Here is a 22,595-nt window from a genome sequence, read left to right as displayed (position 1 = left end):
AGTTAATGTTCCAAGTGCTGTTCAGTTTTATGCCAACAATGTTGGGAATTGGTTTATGTGGCAGAAGAGATGACAGAAGGATCAGAAGCTGGTTGACAAAGCTCTTCCTCTTTAAATTGCAGATCCTAAAAATCTAAATCAAGTCATAGTAATAGATGAGCTTGTGGCTGTATAAGAAGTCTCCTGACTATATAAAGTACTTAACAAACCCCTAGGTTATCCTGGTGTTTTATTGGTGACCCTGTGACCCAGCATAAATTCAAGGCAAAGGGCTGTTTTAACTGTGCCCCCTTCCCAGCTCAGAGGACCGTGCTGGTAACAAGTTATGACTGTGATGGCAGAAAAGAATGTCTTTGTTGGGAAAATTAATTGCTAGTAAGCAAATGTTTTTAAAATGTGACATGGTTTTCATAATGTATACTTTTTGTTACTGTTATGTTTTTGAGGAGTAGTAATAGGCAGAGCTTGCCTAAGGATTGCTTTCTAAAATATTTAAATTATATAGCTAATGTTGTTTTCCATGGTCTTTCTCTGACAGGCTACTGCGACATGGATTACTATGCTTAACGCTTCTTTGTATTGATAATATAACAACCAAGCACTTAAAATAAAATGCACATTTGCTTCTGAATATTTCTTTCTTTGAGGGGGCTAGATTAATGAAAATTAATGAGGTTAGGGAAATTTTGCTTCACAAGTGATCAAGTAAATTGGGCTTTGCACAGTCTGCAAAACGTTATTTTAACAAGACTGTATTACATTTCTGTTGTGCCTTTCATTGTTAAGGGTAATTTGAGAATATGTATGTTTTAATGAGAATAAAAGTTATATTAGAACCAAAAGCTTTTCTCTAGTAGTGTCTGAGATTGTCTTGTATAATATGAGGAAAATACTGTTTTTTTACTGGCAAGTGTGTTTATTTTTCTTTTTGTTAAGTACTTTGTACAAGCAGCATATAAACTGTAAATAAAGGGTTTGTTACAGAATTGCATTGAAATACACTGCATAATAAGTGTATATTTTTTTAAAGAACTTAATAGAGGGTACATGCAAATTAATATTCTGAGTTGTAGTTTGCTAACCAAAGCATTTGAACTGTGGGAATATTTTTTAGGTGTTAAGAAATGTTAGTTGGAAAGAGTAGTACAATTCTAAGCCTTCTTTAAAATGGTTGGTTTCATAGGTCTTGTATCTGAAATCAGCATTATAGTGATTCTTGGAAATATCTAATATGTGTGTTTGTACCCTGAAATCTTGTCATGGGCTCTGTTCCTTACTCAGTAGCTGTGTCCTGTGAAGTGGCAGGCCTTGTACCAAAGATTGTGAAATAACTTTACTGCTGAAAATCCTCCAGCATTCCAAGCCCCAGCAAGAACAAGCGAGCCCACCTGAAACTGGTTTCCTTGGATGGCATGGCACAGAAATAGCAAAGGTGGGTGTCTGCCTCTGTGGTTCTTCCTGCTCTTTCTTTCAGGAAAAATCCAGAGGATAGGTAGGGCTGAAAGTTGCATCTAGAGAGCAGTGCTTTGTATCTGAATTCTTGTTTCAAGGTCTGGATCCTGCTGGCAGCAGCAGTAGGTCCTGTTCCAGTCCCTAGAGCTTCCAGAAGTCTAAAGGCAGGAGTGAGTCTGCTGGAAATGGCACGGCAAGGTGCATTCGAATGGAGTAAATAAGGGTGTGCAGCAGTCACGTTGAGCAGGCGTGGAAAATGGACATGTGTCTTTTGTGGGAAGGTAATTGGGATGGGGGCTTGGCAGGAGCTGGATCGGCCAAGGTGGGGGCGACTGCCACAGGTTGATGGGCAGGTGATCCGGCAGCCTCCGCCCGGGCGTCACAGGAGGGCTGCCTAATGTGCTGTGTGCCCTAAGGGCCTGGGGGAACACAGTTGGATTATTATGTTAATGCCTGAGCCTGCTGCCCTCTTCCTATCCCAGCTGGGCTCCCTGTTGTTAGGAACTGCTTTGCTCTGACAGTGGAGTAATATACTTCATGATTGAAAGGGCAAAGGGGCTCGCAAGAAAAAAGAGCAGGCCTGCACAGATATGTAAATGAAGGGGGGAAGGCTGTAGGAGGGTTTGAATGTAGGTGTGGGTAGAAAGTTCATTAGGAAATGAGTAATATAAATCTGCTAATCGAATTGTTATTTACAAGTCACATTTCCTGATTTGTTTCTTTGTGCATTACCCCCCCCAATGCTGATGTACAGTGAATTCGAAGTGCTTACCAAAGCAGGCACTTAGGTTGATTTATTTGAAACTGAGGTGCTATAATACACTGGTACCAGTGTACAGTGCTGACAATGGTGTATTTTTCAGGACTTTGATTACTGTTTCATGCTTTGCCCCACTATATTGCTACACTGCAGCTTATAGTGGTGATATGATTCTTTTATGTATTGTAGATAAGTATATCACTTTGAATTTTGTTGATACTTCGAGAGTAGGATATAGATACAGATTACAGGAATACATTTGTTATGGTGTTAGAGCAAATTGAACTTTGATTCAACAAGATGGTGACGATGTTGAGATACCTTTCTGAGGTCTTTCCTGCAGTATGACTGACTAAACAGTGACTGGGTTTTAGAATTAATGCATGTGAGAGATGAAAATCTATTCCATAGACAGATGTGCAGGGGCTTGGTGTTTATTTAGTTGGGTTTTTTTTTTCCTTATGATGATATGACCTGATATGCCGAGTCTTTCTCTGCCTTTTATCAAGTGTCTATCAGTGGCAAAACGTGACTCAAAATACCAGCCAGATGGGATTTCTAACATCCTTATTTGTCTGTTTTACATCCCAAAGTGCTGATCACAGACTAGTCGAAGAAATTGCTGTTGTTGAAATTGAACTTTTGAAAGTGAAAGCTATTTTTACAAAATGCAGCTAGTGTGTCAGATAAAAGTTCCTTGATAGATGAGGTGCTGCTCATGTAGCTGGTACTTGGTGTTTGTCAAAGATGTGATTTCTGATTGCTTCTAGTGTATAAGGTGATTTTTTTTCTACTCTTCACGCATCTGGATATCCCAATTCTACTTCTTATCTTTATGTTCACATGTATTGCTGCTCTGCCTTGCTCTTAAGAAGATGTGTCTATTTTGGCATGGGTACCTCCTGCTGTGCAGCAAAGGTGGCAGCTCTCACACTTCTGACCTGGCAGTTGTGAATGTTCTTCTTGCACAGTGTTGCCCACTTATGCATAATAGGGCATCTTACGGTACTGAAGTACTGTGTGGTGAAAAAGAACTCTGGATCTAGGTTGCTTCTGCAAACTTAGTGCAGATACAGGATGTTCTGGGCACAACAGAGAATTTCTGTAGCCCTTGCCTCACTGGGTGCCCATGAATAACCATCACAGAACAGGTAGTAACATTATCTGTGTCCTGCTGGAGCTTTTGTAGTTAACACAAAATTATTGATTTCTTTATCAAGTTCTCCTTGGATTTCTTTGTGGGCAAATCAGAATGTGTTGTACCTGTCTGTACAGCTTATCAGTTAATGTGAGAAGATAGTTTTCAGCACAAAATGCTGAAAAATAGGAGCATTGATGTAAAATAATTGCTTTCTTGTTGAAGGAGTGTATTTTTCAAGAATTGCATTTTTATTTTTCTTTCACATTCTATCTGCACATAGTTCTTGAGTAACAGCTTTGGGAATATAGAACTTGGGCTACAAACTGTCTCAAATTGGGAATGTTTCCATTTTTTTTTTTTTTTTTCTTCTCCCTGTTTATGCAATTTAGACTTTATAGAAATGTTTCCTGTTTCTTTCAGGAAGATATGTTTGTAAATATTTTGTCAATATTTTGTTTCAGGCCAGGTTAACCTCGGTCAGATTTGCAAACAAATCATTTTCACTTAGTCCCTATTTTTCAGTGTAACTTAGGTGTTCCAAGTTTCCATTTCTCATGGTTAAGTGATCTCCCTGGCTGTGTCTTCTCAGATGAATCATAAGAATTTGATAACAGTGCTGCATTGTGGATCAGCCAAAGAGCTTTGTGTGGCAACAGTCACAGAAGCCATCTTCCACTAGGCGTGGGAGAAATTTAGCTGAAAGCAGCAAAATAACAAAATAAATAAAAAAAAAAAAAATTCAAACATAGGGTGAAAAGAAGGGATTCTTGAAATGAGGGGAACTTATGTATAAAGCACATGTTTAAATATCCCTTATGCTGGAAATTCCAGTCTTCAGCCAACTCTGTATATTCAGTGAATGCTGTGTGCATGTTCAACATGATTGACAAGTTTGTGACTTTTTGCAGTAAAACAAACTCACAGCCATCACAGTTTTTGGTGATCCTCTGCTCTCCACAGAGCACGAGTAGAATTCTGTACATGAAACCCATAGGTTTTAGTGTTTTCTCTCCACCTTTTCTTCAGAGAAGTAGTGGTTATATAGTAGCCTATATGACCCATTAGAGAGTCAAGTAAATTACTTCAAGGAAGTAATAAAAATATCTTTAATTTACTTGCTAATGAGTTGCTATGTATTGTATATATGTTTACATAATAAATATATACATATATGAAGGAAAATTCTTAAGAACAGTTTCAGCATTTCTGTAGTTCATGATGTACTCCTGCTGCTTGTCAAGTAGTTCTGAAACCGAGTTCCTGACTGAGTCTTGATTGGCATTTGAGTATCAATCCTTGCACTGTATGGAAGACAAGCCCCTTTTACCCCCTTTGGATTACAGGATGCTGCAGTCTGCTTGAAAAATGGGGGCAACCAACTGAGTAGAATTTAAAGATGTTTTGGGCATGGTTCAGAAGAAGGGTGGTGGTAAATACCAATGTTGTAGTGAATTTGTTTTCAGACAAAAGTCGCTTGGACCTTCAGTTGTTATTAATCCACTGCTGAATTCCTTGGGCATATTTTGGGGATATGTAATATATAAAGATGCACATTTAGGCACTTTCTCACTCTGTGCATGTGTAAGTTGTAGTTATATGAATTGCTAATATATAGAGGATGAAAGTAGCTGAGCAGCATTTCAAAGAATGAAGTTGCATGCATTGAGACTTCCTTTTTAACCTTCATGCAGTGGCTGTTATGTTGGCCTCTTGCTTATTGTATGCAACTTTTTCTTCTCTCTCTACCTCTGCCACAATATTGCTGGGTGCAGAGTTTTGGCTGGGCTCATAAGAAGGGAATTTCCAGTACCATATGATACTGGCTTATAGTAAAGCCTAACCTTTGGGCTAGGTTAAGAAAAAATAAATTGTGCCTCTTTGAGATAGGGACATTTGTTGATGAGATGACAAATTCTGACATGAGCTCCAGAGCTCAGGGTTTATGGATCTGTGCAGAGGGCTACACTTAATTTATATTTTACAAAGCTGCTATTTCAGCCAGCCTCCCCATGCTATGGCCCTCCTTGCACTAGTGTTACATTTCCCATCTCCTGGCATTGCACAACTAATAGTGAAGCTGTTGCCAGTGGTAGTAGTGCCAGGGACTTTTATAACAATGCTATTCTGAGCTGGTTATGAAGGCATAGCAGTTAAAATGTCTGGTTCTGCTACTGACTGCCCAGAAAGCAATATGACAGTGGGATATTTATAGAAAAATACTGGTGCAGGCACAGCCTTACAGTTAATGCAAAGGGCACCTTTTAAAAAGTGGCCTTGTGCTTTCATTTCACTTCAACAGGGAAGTAATACTCTTTGGAGTTGTGGGATGCATTGTTTAACTAGACCTCTAATCATGTTATGGATGATGTGTCTCCAGGAGAATCAGGGGACAAGACCTTTAAGTGTTTTTATCACAGTTTAAGATCTCAGAAAATGTGAACTTAAATAAAAGTGTGTTTGGGAGGTTGTTATTGCTCTGTATCCTTTTGAGGATACCTTCCACAGTAATTTTTTTTTTTTTTTTTTTTTAGAGAGAAAGTCTCTTACAATTATGAAGTGTTTGACTGTTTGACCATAAGAGAGGAACAAGTTGGCAGTACTTCTTTACCACTGTCCAGCTGAGCCTCTTTTATTGAATCATTGTTCAGCAATCTGTTTGTTCTGGTGTGAGACCCAGCATCTTCACTGCTAAGGTAACAAACCTGGAGTCTCTGAGAAATGCTTGATGTGCATAAGGCTTGTGGGTAGTTTTGATACCAAAGTGTCAGTGACTGGGTAAATTCTTAACTTTTGCCCTCGAACCACGTTTCACAGGCCACATGTATGGCAGCTAAGGCGTACACTTTACAGTATGTAGGTACAAGGGAGAAGTTACCTTGTTTTTGCCTGATCAGGAAAATGATGGAAATAGGCTTTCCATTTGGGGAAAAATACATACAAAAAGTTTGGCTAGATACCTTTCCAGGAGCTCAGAGCTTTCTGGTGTGTCAGAGCCACATGAACTTTGTGGAGGAGTAAGTCAGATGCTGGAGCATGGTGTTTATGCACATGTGTGCTTGGTATGAGAAAGCCTGTGTTGTAATGAGCCTGTCAGCTCTAAATCACTGCTTGTGCCAATGTTTACACTGGCACTGGGCAGTCATCTTAATGTTTGCATTTGCAATGTTTAAGTAGAGGAGGAAAAAAAGAGAAACTGCCTCTGTTTATTCATGTTGGTATTCAGAAGTCCACTGTAGGTGTTCAGGTCAGTGCCCCGTTGGGGTGTGTGACATGGGACCCAACAGTGGAAGGCAGTGTGTCTTGTGAGAGTGATTTTGTGTTTTGTGCTGCAGCTGACAGGAGGATGGGAAAATTAAACTACAGCTTCAGGGTACTCCTGGGCTTTGGGGTATGACTGGCCAAGGACTGCCACACAAGGACGAGATGAGAGTATTGGTGACTGTCTCTGTCAAAAGGAAGAAGATCACAGTTGATAGAAAGAGGAAGATTCCCTTAACCTTAGCAACCTGAAGGAATAGACAAGGGTTTGCAAAAGTTGTGTGTTGCCTACATTTCTGTTTCTGAATATGGCCTAGATAGGCTTTTTTTTTTCTGCCTTTTTTGTGACTATCACACGAGTTTTGTTTGCCACACAGCCACAGGAGCATCTGGAGTGGGTAGATGTGTGCCATTTAGGATAAAGCAAAGAAATTATGAACAAAGTGACAGCATTGTACAGCTGATGGTGTGGGCTAGTCAGGCACTGTGTGCTGTTCCATGAAGCACCTTATCTCTTCTGAGGAGACCAAATCTTGGTTCTTTCAATGTGAGAATGGACATTCCAACTCCTGACAGAGGTTCTTTCCTCCTGGCTTCTTTCATGTAATCTTTCTGATACTGATGACAAAAGTCTTTATTTTCATTCAGCTCAGCTATACAAGTAATCTCAAATAAAATGAGCCAGCCATACAGTAGTGTTACTTTCCAACCTTTGCTAAACATGGATTTCCTGTTATTAATCTATATATTAGTATTGGTAGAAATTTGAAGAGTGACACATAAATGTTCCTGAGACCTAAATGATTAATGTTTTCCATTTGAATTGTTTACAAATGTTTACATTCTGGTTTTACTCTCTGGAAAAAAAAAAAACAAAAAACATTTCAATGAATATACTTTCCTGGTTTTTAGTTTCTCTCTTCTCCTGCTTCTGAGTGAGAAATACCGTGCTGACACTCCAGAACTCCCTTGAGTCATCCCAGTTGCTCTCAGTAGAGACAAGTTAGCATTTCTAACAAGAGGAAAGTGAGCAGGATAGTTTTCTTTATCTGCCTCGGTATTGCCGAAATTATTGGTGAAACAAAGAAATCCTTCAATGGGAAGCACCACCTAAACTAAATAAGTGTGTCCAAAAAGCTTTCCTTTTAACAGATGTTTTTGTATTTGTAAATATTATTTACCAAAAGGTGGTGATGACTATGAGAAACTACAAAAATTGGGGAATGAAAGACTGATTTTCAACAGAAACAACTTTGCTAGTAAGAGGTAAGAGGCAATAACTCTTCTGCCAGCAGAGGCCTCAGCTTGTTTCTGTGCCCTGCTTGTGGCAGAATGATGTGCCTGCCTGAAGCAGCACCAACTTCTACTCAAGTGGTGGCAACCCCTGGCAGCCTGGAACAGAGGGCTCAGCACAGTGTTTTAGAGAGCATCATTCTCTGTATGATGTTCCCCTGCTGAAATGCAAACAAACAACAGATTAGTTATTTTGTTTTCATTTTCTGGTGCCTTTTCAGTGTAGTTTCCATAGAACTGATGGTTGTTGAACACAGTTGAAACAAAGCAATGTTTTCATATTGTCAGCACAGCTCTAGAGGCAGGCTGGGGATTAGGTGATATCTTTGCTATCTTTTTCCCAGTCAACAAATTGTGTTGGACCACAGGGGACATGGCAGTGGATAAATACATAATCCCTTCCATACGGTGGTGGGGTATTTTTGTTGGTGTACTGGAGGTTTCTTGGTTGGTGGGTGTAGTTTGTGTGTGTGTGTGTATTTGTGTGCCTCTGGATTTTTTTTTTTTCCTACAAGAGTGTAAGGTTATGTACATTTCTACTCAACTAATATAATTAAAGTAATTTGGTATTTTTATAAGAGACGTTTTGAACACGAGCTCACTTTTTTTATAAGATTTCTTAGGACTCAAAATTTAGTTGGTATCTAAGTCTGGGGGTTGTGGCTGTTTTGTTTTGTGGGGCTTTTGTGTTTTTTCATTTTTCGTGTGTTTGGTTGGTTGTTGATTTTGTGTGGTTTTTGTTTTGTTGTAAATGTAATGCAACTGTTGTGGTGGCCTGTCACATATACAGCACATGGGCCAGATTCATGTGTAAGATGCATACTCCAGCTTCTGTTGAATTCTGTATGGAGTGTACATCCATCAGAGTCAAATCTAGACCCTATTTGTTTCCCAGAGATGGTGCTGCAGTGTTAAAAAGGCACATGCTTTGCCTTGGAGGGGGCAACTGGGCAGCTGGAGATTTTGTTGAGCAGTTAACACTGCCTCTTTCATTTTTGCCATGCTGTAGCAGGATTTTTATATGCATTTTAACAGTTATTTAAGACTCCCCATATGCTTAGAAAGGAATCTGAATATATGTGCCTTTTTTAAACCTGCATCATAACTAGGTTATTCCATCAATACAGTAGAATGACTGGGAGCTGCAGTTGGAACAATATGTAAAAATACAGCTTGTAAAAGATTTCCTTTATTAACTGTCATCATCCACAGAATATATGTTCAAATAAACGTTGTGTAATAACTAAATTTGAGATTAATAGGCCCCTTAAGAAACAGCGAAGTCATTCAGGATAGTCAGTGAAAAATAGCCTGTAAGACTGTAACATGCACATATTGTCCTGCTTACATGCTCTCTCTGGTGTCATTCCCATTTATCAATGTCGGCAGGCTCTGTTCTCATTAAAACACTCTTGCACAAAAGCAACTTAATTTTCTTAAGAGAAGAGGACACCTGATTCAATTTAGTGCTGGAAACCAGGAACTTGAGTATATATATATATATATTTTTTTTTCCTGTCTGAACTCAGATGAATAGTTATGAACAGCAACACAGATTAAACCTTATTAGGTATATTTATATTCTGTTTGCAGTAACGGTGCTGTGGCAAATAGCTTTCTACAGAGATGTAACATCTTGTTATTAGAACCAGCAGTTAAGACATGAGCTGTGGTAACACTCACATGAGATTTTATTTTTAAATAGGAGATTGAAGGAGTTGTTTAAAGGGACTCTGCCAACTCATTCAAGTTACTTCTGACGTGCTGCCTTATTCCACCTTCTCGAACTACACTGATCTCTTTGGGTAGATAAAATTTCCTGTTCTGTCCTATTTGGTCAAACCATTGCCATCACTTTCTTCAGTCTCCCTCTCTCTTTTTTTTTTTCCTTTCTTCTCCTGTCAAATAGGAGGCATAATTGTATTAAGTTTTGCAATAACAATATGGATGCTGTAAAATGTTACACTACCATATCGTGTTCGCTGTCGTCTGCTGCATAATCCTGCACTAGACCTGTGAGAGTCCTTGTCTCTCCCCAGTTCTTTTCTACTTTTCTGGGCTTTTCTTTCTTCCTCATTGTGCCTTGTGTGTTAAACAGGATAATTAGTCTTATTCCTGATGCTTGAGCTATATATCCCACTAGTGTGTGGTACATCCCACTAGAGCTAAGGTTTTAACTGCAAGGAATTGCAGACAGACACGGAGCAGCTCTATATGATGCCCAGGCTGCTTCCTTCCAGGATGTTCTGACTATTTGATTTCATTACTCCGCATCTGTGGCCTTGACCCTGGAATGTCCTTTTCTCAGAGCAGGGATGACTTGGGGCCAGACAGGCCCTGGTGTCCATAGCATGTGCTTTCCCTGCTGTGGGGTGCCTGGGGGTAAGCATAGGCTTAAGTACATCTAGGAAGGTTGTCTCCCTAAAGGCTGCCAAATGACACTTGAGAATCAAATGTGTTAGTATTGAAGCAATATATACACACTGGTGAGAAAATCTCTTCCTTTTTTTTATGATGCACATACAAAGCTGTGAGGCACTGCTGTTTGCCTGTACTCTGGAGTGAAGTCCCAGTTTAGCTGCGTGTAACAATTTCTTTGAAATTGTGCCGATAATGATAAAATGCTGGTGTTTGACCTAGGTGTTCCAAATGTGGCTGGGGTATTTTTTCCTGTTATTTAACATAGTTTGGCTCCATTATTATCAAAACAATATCTAGTCTAATAAATTCCAAGGTAGTTTAGTTTGGTACCAAAAAAAAGCAGTGAAAAAAGTTCAGAATGTGTTCTGTGAATTCTAAACGCACTTGTTTGATCTGCTGCCCGGTCACATGTGCTTTTGAATGCTGTGGATACTTGCCACAAATAGAAGTACTTGCCCATTTTGGTTCACACCTGGGGGGAAATGCTCAGCCCCTTGGTTGTAGCTTAGCTTTGCCTTTTTCTTCTAGGCTTTGTCTTTTACTAGCCTTTGTTGCCAGGAGGACTGTCTTGGATCTTGTTGCTGTCACTGTAGAAATCTTAGCAGTGTTTTCCATACATCTATTCCAGGATAAAAGGTGAGAGATGGAGGGCTGAAGCTTTGTGCTAGACTGGGGTATGAGAAGAGGAAGGTTTCTGCCAAGTGCTGCCAGACAGGTGTCCTTTGGAGGTGGCCCAATCACTTCTCATTTGGAATTCTCCCTGGAAATGTAGACCACAAGAGCATTCCCTCGAGCCCAGTGCCATATAGAGCTGACTGAAATTGTACCTGCCTAATAATAAGTGAATTGGTTGTTTAGTAGAGCTAATATGTACAGTTGTTAACTCAAGTGATGCTGTCCGTGCTCTTCTGTACTTGCCCTGTTAAGAGTCTTGGCAGTGACTTTCAGTCATGTCTCTGAGTTGATAAAAACTTGGAACATTTGTCTAGTTGTCAGTACCTTTGAATGTGGTCTGACCTTACATTTCAATACATGGCTATGCACTTACCTTTTGAAAGGACTTTACTAGGGATTGCATAGAGAGCTCTCCCCTCGTGCTAACCATAAATGCAATGTATGGTTTGCAAACACATGCAAATCTGAACTTGGAGTATGATAAAGACATCTAAATGTTTTCATGCTTTATTGTTTCATTTAAGCTGACCACGGATATTCTGATATCTGTTGCAGCACAAAAAGAGCAAACTCTAAAAAAGAGTGATGCAGTAATAGTGACTAATAAATGTTTCAAATAGAAAATGAAGAGCCTGGCTGTATCGTGTGTCAGCACTAATGTTTATTTGTATCATCCCTCTAAGGATTTCAGAGTGCTTTTTAAGGAATGAATTAATTTTGACAATGCCCTGTGAGGTATGTATCCCTTTGATAGAAGGGAGTTGGAAGCATGAAAGTGTTTAAATTCTACCGGGTCATGCTACTAGGTATGTTTAATTACAAATTGGAGCAGTTGATTCAGTTTACTGCCAGTTTGTTTAAACTGAACCAGAATCGCAAATATAAGCCCCAGATTTGTAAGTATGACAAGAAATTACTTGTAAGTTTATTTTGCAGGGGAAATGTTTACCAAGAAAACTGCAGGTAGAGTAATTGACATATGTAAGTCCTCCCTCACTGAGGCAAATAATCTGGATGATTGTACTTTAATTTGCAATCTTCCTGATTTTTTTTTTTCCCCTCTTCTTTTGCCTGTAATGAGTGTTTCATCATCTGCTATGGATAATTTCTGACACTCCAGAGAAAGGGATTTAAAAACTGTAAACTAGTGTACCCATGAACTGGTTGTGAAATATGACTTTTGCACATGTCTGGCTAAATAATTGAAGAATAAATATTGTCCAAGATTGTTGTCTTAGTCCCTATTATATACTTGAGAATATTTTAAAAACCCAGAAATCTTCCAGATGGATTAGGAATGAATAAAAGAAGTTTGTTAATGGCCAAAATATCACCATCTAGTATCTCTCCTTAACACCTTTCCAGGTGCAGAATTTCTCCTGGAAGTGGAATTGCAGCCTCTTTTAAGTAAAATAATGCCATATCTCTAGATGATCCCCAAATCAGGATGGGTAGCCATGCTCTAGGTTTCTCTGGATGCGTGTAATGTGTCTTTGCCTTGCTACATGAAAGTATCAGTTGCACAGCTTCAAATACAAGTAAAAAATCCTGATTTAATTGACACTTGTTGAAGAATTGTTGATACTACTCATGCTTCCTTTCAGCTATGATCTCTGGCAAGAGAAGCTGTTTGGACTTGTGCCTCTTTTTTTTTTTTTTTTAATGTTCAAAAAAGAAATGCTGATGAGAAAGAGGTGTTAAAATATGTTACTGTAGTTTACAACTGTCAACTATAATGTTTTATTTAGCTGTATCTATTCAGATGCTCCCTCCACAACATGGAGTGCCATATGCCATTGTCCCTGTTAGTAAGCAAGTCAGCAAAGGTTTCCCAGTCTGCATTTGTTTCTGTATTTGGGCCACTGAGGAGCTGTGGTCCAGTGCCATCTTTTATTGATAGGGCCAGCAGAGGAGGAATCTAATGAAATTATCAAAGCTTTGAATTAATTATGAACTTGAATAAGAAAGCTAAGCTCTCTAGAGCCAAGGATCTCATTACCCATTCATTTTCATTGCATCCTCTTATGGAGCAGAAGGCAGGTTCAGCTACTGCTCCTACCCTGATTTTGGACTTTATTCAAACTTCCTCAACTCACTAGCAGCCTCTTGTTATTAATCTGTGGCTGGAAGTGTCCAGGGTGTTTAATTTGACTCTAAATCGGCACATAAATGGTAGATTTCCCTCTTCCCTTTCCTCTTACCTTTGCTGTGTGGCTTTTCATCAGACTGGCTGCCATACAAGAGTTTCTGTTCTTTCTTGGTAATTGGGGAAAGCTATGCAAGACTCAAGTTTTAACTTCCTGGAATTTAATGAGTTCGTATTAAGAAATAATACTGCTACCTTATATTTCCTGGATATTTAGGTAAGCACAAACACTTCTAAAGTCATTATCAAAATTGTTTATTTTCTTATTTTAAAAGACTATGGAGTGAAAAGTAATGACATTTTGGCCTCAGAAGTATGGGGTTATTGTGGGGTTTTTTTTGGTTGGGATTTTTGTTATTCCTATTTTAAATTTGTTGGTCAAACTACAGGAAATACTCTCTGTCAATACTTTATTACGATGAGCTATTAAAGTAGTTTATTTACCAGATCACTATTTCATTAAAATTGTTAAAAGTGTATGAAAATGCAGCATTTTAGTTACATCAGATTATGTTTATTTTAGTTAATAGGTCAGTATATAAAAATGTTCCTGGCAACTTAGAGCATGAGCAGTGAGACCAAGCTTCTGTGTAATATTCTTAGTTCTTGTGGATATTCCTCTTCAGTCTATCGGCAAGAGTTTTCGTCTCCTCCTGCTTTTGTCCATTTCAGCACGTTATTTATGAATGCATAAACCAGAATCCATCAGTCTTCATAAGTTACAGGCGACTGGCAATTTTTAAAGCAGTGGCTAACTGGCTAATGGTCTCTGTGTATGTGTGTCTTTGGAGAATCTAATAGCTTGTTGGGTGGGGGAAGAACATTTTATTCTTGCATTGGAGCTATTTTACTATTGGTGATATTTATCCTTTTTTTTCCTCTCTAGGCAGCTGCTATATTTAATTCTGCTTTTGGAAGTTTTTTGGTAAGTAACACAGTATTCATAGCAAGTGCTTTAATAGTCTCATTTTTAACAGTATCACTGGTGTGTTTGTTTTTTTTCACATTATTTTTGGTGGAATTTTGCCATTCAGATGGAAAAATTTGAATCATCTTTCAGTTTATGTCACTATTCCCTTAAATACAGATACTGCAATTTCTTTTCTTTTTGTTAAACTCTTGAGAAAGGTAGTGAATAAAGGTAGTGAGCAAATTGTCTCTGCTCGTGGTAAATTAATAATGTGTAAACACATCTTAATTTTCTCCTTAATGGGTTAACAGAATCTATTATTATGCAGATGTTTCAGACATGGGCATCAATATATTGATTCTTCTAATAAGGCCCATCAAATACTCATTATTTTCTATCAAGAGGCCATGGATTTTGCAAAGAAAACATGACCCAGCTGATCAGAGAGTAGATGCTAATTTACTCAGTGACTTGTCATTTGTTTGGCATATTTTACTGTCAGTGGAGCCACTCGATGTCTCTGAGGAACACACTAAAATAGCTAGCTATGGGAAAGCAATCAATCCAGCTGGAAATATAACTGTTTCTTTAAAAAGCAAAAGCAGTATTTGTGGTCCTGATGGTCTAAAAACATTTGGAAAGGACACTGTAAAGAACACTAAATATATTTATGAAGAAAGGAAGGATAGATTTCTTTTACTGATGTGTTGTTTAGAGAAATACTAATGAATATTAAGTAAAAAATTATTTTGTATGTTGGCAAACTACTGTGACTGATTGTTTTATTTATTTAGGCAGCTAATAATTGAATTTGTTCTTACTAAAGTTTATGCATGTTTGGAAGTATGTGTTTGTGATTCCAGTCTTCTGTCCCCAGAAGGACTGTGATGTGTAAAATGAATGAATGACAAAAGAATTCAAATTAGGAAATTAAAATCAAAACTGCGAGTACAAAATAACTCACTTTTTATTCATGGTTTGGTTTCTTGGTTTTTTTTGGTTTTTTTTTTTTTTTTTTTTGTATGAAAAGCTGGTGTTTAGGAGTTTTAAGTACATAAAGCTCTACTACCAAGAGGTAAAGTCACAGGGCATTTTGAAGTTGTGTTGTGCTGCTGCTTTTTTGAGGGACTAGGTTAAAGTTAGGAGGGTGGATGTAAGTTTTTTGGGGTAGAGATGACCACTTGTATTTAAAATATCAGTTCCCAAGTACTTGTCCTTTTTGTCACCTGTCATGTCCTCCTTCCCTGGGCCTGCCTCAAACTATGGAAGTGCTGGAAAAACTCTAAAGTCTCTGTGTGCGTGATATTTTCTCCTGTTGTTTGGCACAAGCTCCTGGTTTCTTTGCTGTCTCCAGCTTTTAGTTCAAGAGGTTTCTGAGAATACCCAAAGGCTCAGTTCAGCTGACATTCGGAGATGTCTTCTGGCTTCAAATAAGAGTTTAGGCTCCACTGCGTCTGACTACAATGCTGGCTCTTAGTAAAGCGACAGAGACTTATTTTCAATTTCTAGTAGCTGTTTTCAGCTCTTTGAAGAAATCTGAGCTGAAGAAGCTGAGTTATTTTTTGTCTTCATGTAATACGCCTAATTTTGGTTTTGATCTTAGTTCATGATCATTGGAAAGTTCTGCTTACATGTAATTACCTCATTTCACTTTTTGTTCCCTTCAGGTCTTTTTGGAAATGTTGGAGCAGGATTGCAGTAAACATTATTAAAAAAATTCCCTGGAAAGACTTTTCAAAAATATTGAACATCAGCTAAAATGAAGCCATAGCTGATTTTTTCTAATTACTGATTATTTTAGAATAAGACAGTAAAGACACTGGTTACTATTAAATTACAAATATATCCACACATTTAAACACTTGTTGTGGTAATTCTACTTCAAAAGCATGATTATGTGGGGAATATATGTGTATGACAGAAAACAAATCACAAATATGTTTACTGAGTGCTTTGCTCTTAGCAACTTTTCCAGTTATGAAGTTGATAGGATAAACCTTGTGACTGAAATGTGGTAGTAGGCCAGGGACAGTAGTTAGTAGGCAGAGTTGTTTTCGAGTAGGTTCACAGGGGTGTAGGTCTACATGACCTTGAATTGAGTGGCTCCAGATGTGGAGCACTGGCATGTGTGTGGTCACTTACAAAGAAAAGTTTGCTGTTGAAAAACTGGCAAAGCAATAAACACGTGTATATAATGTGTGTGTGTATATATATATATACATATATATATACACATATATATATATATACACTCGTTTGAAGTCAAGACTGTTCTATAAAATGTAAAAATAATTGGTCTGTTTCTGAGAAGATAATGGAAGGTCCTGGTGGTGGTTTTGGGAATCCATCAGTTTATATTGGTGCCTAACTTACGGATTTGGCTACGGGTGGAGAAACTATGTCCTGTATCTTCAATTCATGATGAACCTAAATCACTTCTGTATTTCTCTTCGGAGTGTCTAGTGATGAGCTGTATGTGGACAGGCTTAGATGGAGTTATATACCTTTGTGACAAAACCTTTATAGTTACACGTGTCCTGGAGATAATTGGGAAGGCTCTGACCTCGACAAGGCTGAAATTTTTCATATGTTCCTTGTTTTACCACATACAGCACATGGGCAGGTTGTGGCACTTGCTGTGTAGCTCTGACAAAGCCAGGACAGTGTTTTCTCTTTTCAGACTATGCCCTGTGGGCCAGTGCCTGTGTGATTTAGAAGGGCTGAAAGATGTGCAGTGCTGTTTACTCTCCTTCCTGCGCCCATCCTTTTTTTTTCCCCCCTTAAGACTAAGAAATAATGCTTGAGAAGCTAAATGAAAGTAAGTTGTGGAACAAAATGTCTGCAGGAAAATACTCAGTATAGTATTAGAATGATACTGAGATGAGCTTATTCAGATAAAAGGGAACATCTTGTGATGCACAAAGTGTAGAAATGCCAAAAATATCTTGATGAGCAGAAATGCACTTAGATTAAGGACCTGGGAGTGTTTTCACTGGTAAAGAGATTTACAAAAACTGTCAGCCAGCCACGAAGTAATTCTTTTTCAACTCCACCAAAACCCATATTCCTATAAACATGCAGACAAAGCAATGCATGGAATGATACTGTACATATTTACATTATTTTATTGACTAAGTTAATAACGTCCCAGATCTAATTAAAACACAGTGTTTGAAAAAAATAATTGTTACAAAAAAGTGTTTTTATATAGCTAGGTTAGTAATAACTAACGATAGATGAATTCAATTTACATAAATTTCAGCCAAGAGAATATTTAGACTCATACCACAGAGGATTGCTCTGAGTTGGGTAGTTAATATCATTATCTCCTCCCCTCGTTTAAGCAGTTTGGTTTACAATAATTGTGGAACATAAGAAGTGATTTCAGTTTTTCCTCTTAATGGGGTTTTAATGTAATCTGATAGCATTTTACTGATACAGGGTGGTTGGTTATCACAAGGTTGCATGCATATGCCAAGATGCTGAGATAAAGCACAGTCTTAGTTGCTTCCACTTGTAGCAGAGGATACTTTTGCACCTAAAGGCCAAAGAAATTGCCTAGGATGATAAGTATAGGTCTACTGACATTCTTAATGTTGTATGCATTGCCATGCTTCCTAAGCATTTCTGTTCTCCTTCTAAAAGAAGAGAAATACTTGCAAATATCCAAATCACAGAGCAATAGGCAGGAGACTGCAACACATGTGCTGATGATTGTTCATGGTGTTTGCCTGAGCCATTCAGCTCCTTTGGCTTTGTCCACCAGGGCATACCTGTAACTGAGGCTGTTCCTGCGCTGGAGACAGGCTTGGCTGAGAGCTGCACTCAGTTTGCAGTGACAGTGTGGGAGACGGACTTCCAGAGCACCATGTCCTCACAAAATGCTCTGCACTACTAGACTAGACCAGGCTTGTCTAATCTTTCTACCTCTTATTAATCCCCTTTCTGCTTGAGACCATGGGCTGGGAAACCCATGAGAATATCCAGCCTGTGGTGTGAGTCAGTGTAGGCTGATTTTTCAGTGCCTTGGGGTTATGAACAGTTAGTGTGAAAGCAGCAGCCATCAGCTTCACCTTAAACAAAGAACTGTAACCAAGATCTGAAGGTCTGTGGTGACAGGGAATCAAGAGGAAAAGAGAGGATTCAGGGGACTCTGCTCTGGTGACCATTGTGCTCCTGAGAAAACAGCAAAGCTTTGGTTAAGACTTCCTCCAACGCTGTCTTGGATTAGCTTTTCTTTCTCTATTGCAACATAATAGATGCAATAAGGCACATTTCAGATGCCCATTGTTGCATTAATGTCCTTTGTCCAAACTAAGTATGTATGGGTTTGTTCTTTTATCTGACCATCTCTCAGAGGGGACAGAGCTGGGTCATGTCGTTCAAAAAGCTCAAATAATTTTTGGAGCAGCCACGTTGTTCATCAAATCAAGGCTAGTGTTTTTATTTACATTGTCTTCCAAATTCAAGCTAAAGCTAGCAGAGAATAATGTTAGCTTCTCACATATACACCCAGCTTAGTTGGTTAATGAAAATGTATGGAATTCTTATCTAGTCTGCTTTAGCAGGCATAATGATTTACACAGCCTGACAGCACTAGTGCTGCAAGTAAATGCATTAGTCATAGTGTCCATTTTTCTTGCAAATCTGTGACACAGATTTAATTATGAGAATGACCAGCAACTTACAAATCTAATTTCGGTAGGCTGAGCCAACTTTTTTATTTTAATAACAATGGATTTTTTAGCAATGATTTCATTACTATTTAAAGAAATCCAACCATATGGAAATAACCAATTGGCTGAATTTATTTGCTTTATTTTACCTTAATGGATGTTGAATGATTTAGGTTTATTTGGGGCTTTTTTTATTACCACTTTTTTAATCTTAGTTATTTCTAGGACAAATATCCTTATCTGACTTAAGTATTTCTAGTACAAACATTGTAAATATTTTTCTAAAATCAGGCAAATGTTTGTATACCCCTTTGTTCCCTCTTAATTGTGTCTTTGCAGTATGAAAAGGGGCAGAGCAGTCATCTGGGATTCCCTTTTTACTGTGCTAGCTGTTTACAAGGAAATCTTGCCAGGAAGTCTGTTCACAACAGGTGCTGAATTCTGGATTTAGTCTTGTTTAATTTCAAAGTGGAGCTGCTTTATGGTGAGCAACCACACTCTTGGAAGTGGTCTCCTCTTCCTCTGTGAGCAGTACAGTGGTGCTGCTGGTCTGTGCTCCGAATTTGATCAGGGTAACTCTCCAAGTCCTGAGCAAGTTCTCCCTCTTAATCAGCCACTTGGGAAGGCACTTCATTCTTGAAGGATTGTTTTTTGCATGTGTGGGAGGGGATAGCAGACCTCAGCAGCAGCAAGTGTTTGGGCCAGACATTATGAACCAAGCAGGAAGAGTTTATATTCCATGGAATTTAAATAATCTTGGGAGCCACTTAGGTTGCCTTACTGTAACTTATTTCATGGCTGATGCTGGGATCTCTTGTTATTTAACATCCTTATTTTGATTTCTGCTAGCTGGAGCTGAAATCTCAAAGTAAGCTTGGGCATCATTGTTTCCAAGTTTGCCGAGTGACTTTTCAAAGCATGTAGGCCTTCACTCTTACTATGTAAAGTTCCAGTGTATAGCATGCTCAGTTTAATACCTAAATTTGAGTTAGTTTGTACTATTTTGGCACAAGCAAGGCAGAATAACAAAGCTCCCTGTGAAAAAGACCCCTTAGCATGGGCTTAAAAAAAGAGCCTTGACACACATGATTATTTTGAGGGATTGCTAGGCATGTTCACCATTCCCAGTATTCCTTTATTGATCTTCTCTTCCCCTCCCAAAGCCAAACTTTGGACAGAGTGGGCATCAGCTAGAATGAGATGTAGAATTTTTTACAAAATAATAAAAAAAAAAAACCTGCCTGTCTATGACTACTGCTGAACTCCTTTAATCAACAAAAAAAAAGGAGTACATATAAAGGTGCAATACTCAAAGAGAAGTAAACGGGATCTTGCTCCCAAGGGATTGAGAGAAATCGGGTAGAGGGATAACTGGAAATCTGAGTATTGTAACACCCACTGTGTGGTGTCACTGACGACACAGTTGGTCTGAAAAGACCAATTAAGTCAGTAGGGATTTGCAGATCCTGGCAGCACAGAGAACCAGTTAACAAATAACAGCACTGCTGTTGGTTATCTTTGAAATGTTACAGAGAAGGAGGGTAGGTACCAGTAACCAAGAGGAGAGAAAGTGTGCAGTCAAGGTCTAAAACAAAATGTCCTCTAGAAGGCCAATGATTAGTCCCTGTATTTTTTTTTACAGTGGCCAAGAGGAAAATGCCTTGAAATCTACATAATAACAAAAAATGAAACCGTTAGCTGTCAAATGCGTAGAACTTATGAGGGCTGTAGCTGGTCTCAGGGCTTTCTTAGTTTTCCCATTAGCTTTTGCTACTGATCATTTAATTCATCTTGCATGGTCTTATGGGACTTAAGCAGTCAGTTCTGCCAAAAAAAGTTTGTTTAAAGATAGCGATAAGTAGGCCATTAAATACATCTCTTTGTATTATCTTTGTGGCCAAAAGATAATTAACTGCTACCTTTCTGAAGATAAATATATTTGGATATTCTGCTTTTTCCACTTCCTTATATGACAGCAAACAGGTAGGATTTTTTTCTTGCACCTTCTTTTTTTGGTCAGCAACCCCATCTAGTGCGCTTGCTTGGCATGGTACTTGGTGATGGCTTTTGAGACAGTAGATTGAATCCTGCCCCCCTCTTTACTGTTTCCATGGATTAGCAGGCTCTTAGGAAAAGAGAGAGCTGAGGATATATGTGCCACTGGCATTTCTTGAGTTAGTAAAACAAGCAGTAAAAGTGGATCTTGCTGGAAAAAATTCAGAGGCAGAACTCAGGAAAGGTAGCGTGAGAGTTGAAGCAGCTTTGTTCTTCCAGTCCAGTTGTCACTTAGGAATTGCAACGTAGAAGGGAAAGAAGTTTTGCAACCCAAGACTGGGCATTCAAAGTACCTTAAACTTTGTGATCTGGTCTTTTACTTCTGATCATATAGTGTGGGGAAACTGGAAATTAAAGTGCCTCTGTGACTGTGGTGAAGTCATCTCTCTTGTTAATGGAGACTGAATACTGGAAATTTATAAAAAGCTTGATTCCATTTCAAGTGTAAGCTAATGAATTACTGAATCAAAAGTGTCTGTCTTTGGTAACTATCATTTGGAGAACATCTAGAGAAAGAAATGTATTTGTTTAGTATTCTATAATCAGGTGGTTTGTTGGATTAGTATGTAAAGCAAATCTGTGCTGATACACAGTTTTAGCATAAAATCAGTTTGTCTAAGATTACTTATGTCATAATTAACAAGATTTGTCCTTGTCCTCTGTAGTGTAAAAACAGCATTTTTGTCAAAAGAATATGTTTCTTTTGGGCTTTTTTCCCCTGGTTTTGCTTACTGTGGTTATTGGTCAGAACCTGAAATAAAACCAAACCAAAAACCACAAATAAAAACAAACAATTGTCCCAGGGTGTAATTGTGTGCATATCATAATGTTGAAAGGTCCTGGTTTTAGTTTGTGATGGTTTTTTGGCTTCTGTTTTAGAATAGTTTCCTGTTTTTTCACTCCAAAATAAAGAAAGTGAAATTAACAGAAAGAAATATCACCTGTTCTATTATAAAGTAAGATCAAGGTGCTTGACTTCTTGTTAAGTCACTGGACTTTGTATCATGGAACAGTGTCACATCACTTAAAATTAGTTTTAAAAAAATGTTTGCATTGAAAAGCTGCTTTATTTGTTTCTGACAACTACTTGGATAAACATGTGCTTTTTTTAAAAAGATGAAAATGTACACCTACAAAACTTTGAACAGTTTATTTGTAAATCAAGAGGTATAAAATTCTTGCAAAAATTTACTTGTGTCTGTGGGAACCAAATGTTTGAATTTATTGGTTCTCTATGCTAGGTAGGTTGGTGCATCAAGGAAAAATTGAGAAGGCATTGTGAAAGAGAATTTGGTTTTCATTTTGCCCTCTCTGTAGTATCTTTTAATAGTAGAAGAAGCATGCCTCTGCATTCCTCTAGGGCTGTGGTTGTACACAAACATGTAGTCATTTGGCCTGATTTAAGGGTAAATGTTCCCTGCAGACAGATTTGGAAATGCACAAAATATGTAATTTTCTCCCTCACTTTTAAAAAATTCATCAAAAGGAAATGAAAATGTTTTTAGAATCTGCTGTTAATGTTCTCCCCCAAAGTTTTAGTTTCTGATTGAAATGGAGCAATGTTCTTTCCTCTGTGCTGCAGCTTTTAGTCACCTGCATAGGAAAAGTGTGTGTGGGGTGAGAGAGAGTGGAGAGAAATCATCACTTCCTTGGGAACAGGGGTATTTAAGCCCCTGTCTTGTGCCTGATTAGCACTTTGAACTAGTGCTGCTGCAAGGAGGTGTTTCACCCAGCATCTGTGTATGTGTGCTGTAAAACACAAGCTGGTGTGCTGAGCAGTCACCTACACTAATCCATCAGGGAGCGTG

At 38.4% G+C, this 22,595-nt stretch overlaps 1 protein-coding gene across 11 annotated transcripts in view; it reads left to right on the top strand.

Annotated features, from left to right (window-relative positions):
- SLC10A7 (solute carrier family 10 member 7) overlaps window positions 1–22,595 on the top strand; it is a 143,679-nt gene that overhangs the window by 32,681 nt on the left and 88,403 nt on the right. For 8 of the 11 annotated variants that reach the window (XM_042049409.1, XM_042049408.1, XM_042049405.1 and 5 more), the window contains exon 5: window positions 14,033–14,071. The exons of the other annotated variants lie outside the window; for them this stretch is intronic. In XM_042049409.1, the coding sequence (XP_041905343.1) occupies window positions 14,033–14,071 (39 nt within the window). The remainder of the gene's footprint in view (window positions 1–14,032; window positions 14,072–22,595) is intronic. 11 annotated transcript variants of the gene reach the window in all.

This window comes from Corvus kubaryi, unplaced genomic scaffold (assembly GCF_017639235.1).
Source record: "Corvus kubaryi isolate FWS band 111438036 unplaced genomic scaffold, C.kubaryi_AGA036_p1.0 71, whole genome shotgun sequence".
Lineage (NCBI taxonomy): Eukaryota > Metazoa > Chordata > Aves > Passeriformes > Corvidae > Corvus > Corvus kubaryi.
This window is presented reverse-complemented; position numbering and strand designations above follow the sequence as displayed.